We start from the raw sequence: 8,031 nt of genomic DNA on the forward strand, positions 1-8,031 counted from the left end.
GATGGTTTATTTAGATCAACACAAAGAAGGATGAGAATTTTTGAAATCTTATATTGCAATTCAACATATTAGTAGTATAGTACAAATCAGTTACGAGAGCCATAATGCAATGAATTGGTCCAATCTATGAAAAACATACTAAGCACTACTGAATGTTGCAAAATTGGTCCATCAATTGCAAATAAAAGTCAATAGCTGTAGGAATAAGTGAGAAGAGTCTTGCGACATTTAGTAATTTAGTATAAAGTGTAGGTATCAAATTTATAAAATTAATGTTTGGACTTCTACATATCTTTTGTACTTGTCTCTTATTGAAGACATATGTCTCAGTACAATTAGATCACAAGCGAGGAGAAAGTTAGAAGAGACTGTATTAGTGAGTAACAAGAGGAACGAACGATACAATATAATTTAACACTTTGAATGGTTTAGTGTGACATCAGTTGCAATTATTGAAACTCATGTTTCTTTCTTTAGCCCGTTGTAATCTTGGAAACGTAAATGTTGGGTAGATGACATGTTGGTTAACCACACGGGCATTTCTGGCATTCCGAATCCACTTATGACTAACGTAGTGAGTGAAGTGAGGTGTTGTATTTCTTCTGGAATTGACTCCCAATGATCCCAACCTCTGAGGTCCAAGTAGTCAAGGTGGTTCCTTAACTTCTCGATGCCTTGGAGACTCGGGAAAGAATCCAGCTCCTTCGAGAACGGACCAAGTTTCAAGTTATTTAAGAAGGCAAAACAGCTAAACATTTCGCAAGGCAAGGAAGTAAGCTTCTCACAATAGCCAATTCGCAAACTCTTCAAAGAATGACACTGTTTGGGCAAATTGGCTATTACTGAAAGACTTGGACAATGGCTGATTACTAAAGATTTAAGAGACGTGAGGCCTTGTATGCTCTTAATGGACACCAGACCTGTGCAGTTAATAATCTCTAAGGAAACAAGAGGATGGGGATGACATTCATCTAAAAGAATAATCTTTGCGCAACTCTCGATTTCCAATGTCTCGAGGACAGGCGATATCATTTTTGAGCTGTTGGGTGCTCCATCTATCCAATTTTCCAGTCTTTTCATATTTCTTAGTCGGAGCGATCTCAACGATGGAGACAAAGGCTTTGTTGATCCAGTAACATCGGAAACCCTTAAGCATGTCAAGTTGTCCATTTCGTATAAATCAAGACCCCGAAGATGTGGTAGGTGCTCAAGCGTCGGAAAAGAGAGGCAGTTGCAACATCGAAATAATGTGATCTCCGTGAGCTTGTCAAGGGGGGTCCATTTCCCTTCGATATCGATTGCCATCTTCATCACCCAATCTGGAAAATTATCACCACAAAAATTTGTAATTCTCAAATTTTTTAAATTTCTAGGGGGTTGCAAGCCTTCCAATACATCCTTGTCGTTTATGTTGGCACCTCCATGGTTCCAACTCCATTCGAATTCGATCTCGTATAGATTTTTCTTTCTAGATAAGTCTGCCTTGAAAGCATTCTCTTTGCTACTAACATTCTCTAGATGTGAAATAAAGAGGCTTCCACCAAGGTTATTCAAACGGCATAGCTCTTCTATACCATGTCTCTTCCTTCTAAGCACTATGAAGGAAGGCAAAGTTTGAAGAGAAGTCATTTGTCCTACGATATTGGCAGGAATGTATTTGTCACACTCGAAACGCATGTCCAACCAAGGCCTCCTGACATTTTCTTTGTGACGCTGGAAATATCGCAGGCTTATCAAATTTCTCATGGCTTCTGGAAACTTCTTAATGCCAGGCAACTTCAGAGTTTGCAAGTGGTATAATTTACCAATAGATTTAGGAAGAACACGGATACTCGTATATGTCAAATCCAGATACCTGAGATGCACCAACCTTCCAATTGAATCGTCTAACTTCTCTATTGTATAACATTTGAGTTGTAGGATTCGTATGCACTTTAATCGTTGAAATGGAAATTTCTTATCAACTTCACCTTCGATGAACAATGTACGCAAAGTTCTAGCAACTTTATTCCTTTCAATGAACATAGAAACCTCTGCTGCCAATTTATAGTTCTTTTCTTGGTAAAAAGCGAGATGTTTAACCTGAGGGATACATGCAATATCATCATTTGACGTATCCTCCAGACATAAGCTTTCATGTTTTGAAAGTGATAATGAAAGATCATGCACCAGATCATGCATGCTACAACGAGTGATGTGACCATACTCATCCTTTTCAACATCTTGGAACAACGAATTGCTGACCAAAATTTGAAAAATATCATTCCCCACATCCTCTATCTCCTTGTTTCTTTCCTCATCTGCTTGAACCAACCCTAAAGCCATCCAAAGTTGGACCAGTTCTTCCCTTTCCATGACCGTATCTTTCTTAAAGATGGAACAATACACAAAGCATTGCTTGACGATAGAATTCGGGAGATTATCAAAGCTCAGTTCCAAACTCTTTTGTACTCTATCCCTTTCTTCTTCCAGATCCCAAACCTTGCTATTTTTTATGTACAGCCACTTCTCTATGTCGTTGTAATTTGCCAACATGCCACCTATTACATTTAATAACAATGGTAAACCACCACACTTTTCTACAATGTCGCGGCCTATCTTCACCAGTTCTGGCGACGCTGATGTTCCTTTCACAAATGCTCTTTCTTTGAAGATGTGCCAACAATGATCATTAGAAAGACCTTTTAAAAGACATGAATCCACGTGCATATCATGAGTTCCGATTTCAAGCTTCCGTGTAGTGACAAGAATGCCACTTCCATTTTGTGAGCTTACATTTAACATACAACTCCTAAACTCTTCCCAGTATGGCCTCTCTTCGACCCAAACGTCATCCAAGATGAGCAAATATCTTTTTGATGCCAACTGCTCTTTAAGACTTTCAATTAAATTGGTCCTTAAGTCCGAGGTAGGTTTCTTTTTGGCAAGAGATTCATAGATCTTGGCAAGAAGTGTATTTATGTCAACCTTAATCGACACACACAACCATGCTTTAACATCAAAATGTTGCTTGATCTTTTTATCATTGTAGACCGACTTAGCCAAAGTGGTCTTCCCAATCCCGCCCATTCCCACAATGGGAACAATGCTAAGTTTTTCTTCTTTTCTTGATTGGGTTAAAAGTTCAATGATATGGAGTTTATCATTATCCCTCCCAACAATTTTAAATTCTTCTTGATTTGGAACAGTCTCTCTCCAATATAGACGATCTAGAACAGGGCCTGCAGGGTGTTCATTTTGTAGTCCTAAACTGTTTGCTGCTGTATTGATCTTAAGTAGCTTTTCATTGATGTTTTGGATTTTATGACCTATTTTATTACGAAAGGAGAACCTTTTCAAGCTTGGAAGGCACATTACCTTTCTTGTTATCCGATCTTGTTTCTTTATTTGACGCCTCAGCATTTCGTAATCAATCTCATCCAACACATCATCAGCTTCACCCACAACATCTTTTAGCTGCTTCAGCCACACCATCACAACCTCTGATTCCTTTTTTTGCTCCGCATCACGTAACTTGGCACGAATCAGGTCTAATGTTCTATGAAGGCTGGTCAGCTTTTCTTCATAACCCCATGCAATGGCGAGTTCACCCGCAGCAATAGACAACACCTTTTTCAATATTCCTTCAGCAGCAATAGTGACTAATGCTTCAGCCATTTTCACTGTTTAGAAGAGATGGGAAGAGGGGATGAATGGTGGAAGAAAGAAAGAAAACAATAAGAATCTATGAGATGGTTGAACAAAGAGAGAGCCAATGAATGGAAATGGAGATTCATTTGGTGGCGTGTGTAGTGGAAAATGGTATCGAATCAGAGTTGAAGGTGTCTACTAAGTTATACCTTTCCTAAGTTACAAGTTTAGAACATACACTTTGCTAATTTTCTTTTCTTTTCTTTTGTTTTTACCTTCTGTCATTATACCTATCTAAAATATTAATATATCATTATATTTATGTTTTAATAGTTAATATATAATGTTTCATATGTAAACTAGAATTGATCTTTGTAACTGTTTTATTTTCATTTAGCTTTTGTCCTTTTGATATACCTCTATATTGTAATATGATATGTAACTATATCTTTCCATTTTAATCCCTACGTTTGTTTATATGGGTGGGATACTTTTTTCTTATATGGAACATGGAAATTTTTGTAATAAGTGTGTCAATGAGAATATAACTAAGAGAAAAGTACATAAATGGTCCCTGTGAAATCCAAAATTCACATATATTGTCCCTAACCTTTTTTGCTTGATAAGCATGATCTATGTCATTTTACTTTCTAGTGTAGTTGGTCCGTTTCATTTTATTACAAATGTGATCCAAAATTGTTGTTTTACCCCTTTTTATTGGTTTTTATTTTTTATATTATAGTTTAAATTAATTAAAAAAATAATCCATTAAACCTATCCTTAACCCAACCATCTGACTTCGTCTTCATGCTTTATGCCATACCTCCCACAACCTCACTTCATCGTTGCCATCCTCCGCCAGTAACCACCACTTTTCTCATGCACTATCTCATTACTTCCTTGCCAGACTCATGACCAATACCACAAAGAAAATCAACTACATTCTTCTGTTGACACGAAGAAATATGAAATAGAAGTAAATAGAAATGAAAATAAATAAGATTTTGAATCAATTGCAGGGTTGAAGGTGAAGGTTTTGATGTACTCTCTTTTGAAGCCTAACAACAATAACAAGTTTTGGCCTCGTCAATGTTTAACATTTAGTCACAACAGCTATTCCTTGGAAGTTCTCTTTGTTAAACTTGAAGGCTAAAAGACACACTTTTACACACAGTAAGATTATACAGGAAAGCACTAACATGAAGAAGGAAAAACTACTTCTGCATTAACATAAAAACAACTGAACAACATGCCTTATGAGGCTTACACGAGAAAAGAAACTGACAACTAAAGGTAACTTCTACCAATAAAGTAACTACCCACTACGGAAAGATAAAAGATGAAAACTGAACAGAAAGAAATAAACATAAAATTGACAAAATAACCCCTGCACATGCATTTAGGTGTTGTACTTTTAACACTTCCCCTCAACACCTAATTTAACTATCCTCATAGCATCACAGAACTCAAACAACTTCTTGCTGGCCAAACCTTTTGTCAAGGAATCTGCAACTTGCTCTGTGGTGTTAATATATTTCAGATCAATGTCACCTTGTAACACCTTTTCACGAATGAAATGATAGTGTACCTCGATATGCTTGGTTCGGGCATGGAATGTGGGATTCTCAGCAAGTTGTATAGAAGATAAATTATCACAGAACAACGGTACACTATAGTTCACCTCCTGTTTAAGATCATTTAGCAATTGTACCAGCCATACATACTCCTGAGCTGCCATTGCAGCAGCTCTATACTCTGCTTCTGTTGTTGATAACGAGACTGTAGGTTGTCGTTTACTACACCAAGTTACCACACTAGATCCCAACATGAACAAGTAACCTGTGGTTGATCTATGTGTATTGACATCACCAGCATAATCTGCATCATAGTAGCCTGACAGCTTGCTTTCTTCTCATTTCTTGAAAGAAATACCCCAATTTAGTGTCATCTTGATATACCTTAGTACCCTTCGTACTGCATCCAGGTGAGGCTTTCTTGTATTTTGCATGAAGCGACTCAAAACTCCAATAGCAAAGGCTATATCAGGTCTCGTTAGAGTTAAATATATAAGGCTTCCCGCAATTTTTCTATACATTTAAGCATCTTCCAGTTCTCTACCTGCTGTTGCACTAAACTTGATGTAACATCCCGGAATATCAAGAGTAAAGTTGAAGGGCTAAAAGTGTATTTGGGAAAGGGCAACTCGGCGAGTCCACGAGTGGACTCGGCGAGTAGGGTCGTGACTTTGGTTGCGTGTTAAGTGGCCAACTCGGCGAGTCGGTGGCTGGACTCGGCGAGTTGGTGCTGAGTGGAGAAAACCCTAATTTCGGAGGATGAGCCCTATATAAAGGACATTATACCCTCTCACCAGCCTCTCTACCCTCCCTTGAGGTCCAGAAAACCCTAGAAGCACGATTGTGAAGGATTTGAGTGCATTTGAGCCTTGGAAAAGAGATTTTGGAGGAAGATCTTGGAGAGTTAGGAGGCTTGGAGCAAAGGGGCTTTGCTAAGATTCAGATTTCTTTGCTGTTGGGGCTTCCTTTTTAGGTATTATCTCGTTCTTGGGCTGTTATTCTTCTGGATTCCTCATTCTTGGAATGTGTGGGAGGTTTAGCTTGTGGTATCTTGAGTTTGAAGAATAGATCTGAGGTTGCTACCTCAGATCTGGAGTGGAGAAGGTCTAGAGTGCATTAAAGTCCCTGTTCTTGAATGTTTGGTGAAGCCATCATGTCCCAAACCCTATCCCTAGAGTGTAAAATGCCTAGATCTCTTTGGATTTACGTAAAGTTTGCCACTTTACGTGATGGATGGGTTGTAGGAGGGTTGATCTATGTTTTAGATCAATTGCATGGCCTGGAAGGTTTCTGTATGGGATGGGATCTAGAGGCACTCGGCGAGTCACAAAGGTGTACTCGGCGAGTTGCTTGAAAATGGACTGGAACTCGGCGAGTTGGAAGAACAACTCGGCGAGTAGTTTGAAGATAGCATTGGACTCGGCGAGTCTGTTCTTTGACTTGGCGAGTCTATTCGTGAGGTCCAAACTTCTTCTGGTTGAGCCATGAATCAGTGAGTCAAGGGAGGACTCAGTGAGTTGAGTGCGAGGGGACTCAGACTCATGGGACTCGGTGAGTCTCGGGGTGACTCGGCGAGTCGATTCGTGGGTTGGGGAAGTTCTGAACATGAGGAATCGGCGAGTCATCGGGTTGACTCGACGAGTAGAGTTAGTCAGGAGGTTGACTTTGACCAAGGGTTAACCAGTTGACTTCCAGGGGCATTTTGGTAATTATTGGCTTTTGTTTGAGTTCAGTGTTGGTGTTGGCTAGTGGTGGAGATCGTATCAGTGGTCGGAGCATCCTAGTTTTATCTTTCAGTCGGCAGTTGCGAGGTGAGTTATCCTCAATATATCAACAGGGTCTAAGGCACCAAGGTCGACCCTTTATCGGATTGAGATCCGGGTATTTGTTGTTATGTTATTGCTTTGATATGCTTGCATCCTGGTAGCTAGGATGGTATATGTTAGAGACCTGGTTAGGGTCGGTTTTCCGTTATGTAGGGTGATGCTATGCTAGTGACCGGTTAGGTCGGTATCCTGGTTAGGATGATGATATGTTATGTGATCTGTTAGATCGGCTTGTTGACTATGAATTGTTATATGATTGTATGTTTATGTGCACTTGGTTGTTGGACTGGGGTTGGGTTGAGGCGGGTACTGCTTTGTGTTGTAGGCCAATATACCCAGGGCGGACCGGTTGTCCCGAAGGCCCAGCGAGCGGTCCGGATAGGCTGTAGGCCCCAAGAGGGCGGACCAGCCGTGCCGAGGCTCAGAGAGTGGACCAGGCCGACTGAAGGCCCGGTGCGGGCGGACCAGACATACTGTAGACTCAGAGAGTGGACCAGGTGGATTGAAGGGACGGTGCGGTCAGACCAATCACACTGCAGACTCGATGTATATGGTTAGACTCGGAGGGTGGACCAGGTGGACTATTGGCCGGAGCGGCGGACCAGTCACACAGTAGACCCAAAGTGCATGGCTGTTCTGTGATCGGATATGATATGGCATGTTATGCGTGTATGGTATATGTTGTTGGTATTTTGGGGGTTATCTCACTAAGCTTTCGGGCTTACAGTTATGGTTTAATGTTTTTCAGGTTCTTCAGGAGACCGTGGCAAGGCAAAGGCGTGATCGTACCGCTCCTCATGATTATGTTTTATGATGTGATTCTGGGAAGACTCTGATAATAATTGTATTGAAAACCTTTTTGTAATAACATTAAGAAAATGGGTTGTTTTTGAAAAGTTAAAATTGGTTGAATTTTTATGGTCGTTACAAGTTGGTATCAGAGCCTTGGTTTGAGTGAATTGGAGGAACACTCGTGTGACTCCAGTCTCAAATCGAGGAGG

General features: G+C 40.2%; 1 protein-coding gene across 1 annotated transcript; it reads right to left on the minus strand.

The window, feature by feature from the left end:
* Positions 1 to 459: 459 nt before the first annotated feature.
* Positions 460 to 3,657, minus strand: LOC145089319 (putative disease resistance protein RGA3). Its single transcript, XM_079027771.1, has one exon. It carries the CDS (start codon positions 3,655 to 3,657, stop codon positions 460 to 462), a length of 3,198 nt encoding a protein of 1,065 aa, XP_078883897.1.
* Between the last annotated feature and the right edge of the window lie 4,374 nt (positions 3,658 to 8,031).

The sequence above is a fragment of the Lactuca serriola genome, chromosome 2 (genome assembly GCF_051521515.1).
Source record: "Lactuca serriola cultivar US96UC23 chromosome 2, Lser_US96UC23_V15, whole genome shotgun sequence".
NCBI classification, from domain to species: Eukaryota; Viridiplantae; Streptophyta; class Magnoliopsida; order Asterales; family Asteraceae; genus Lactuca; species Lactuca serriola.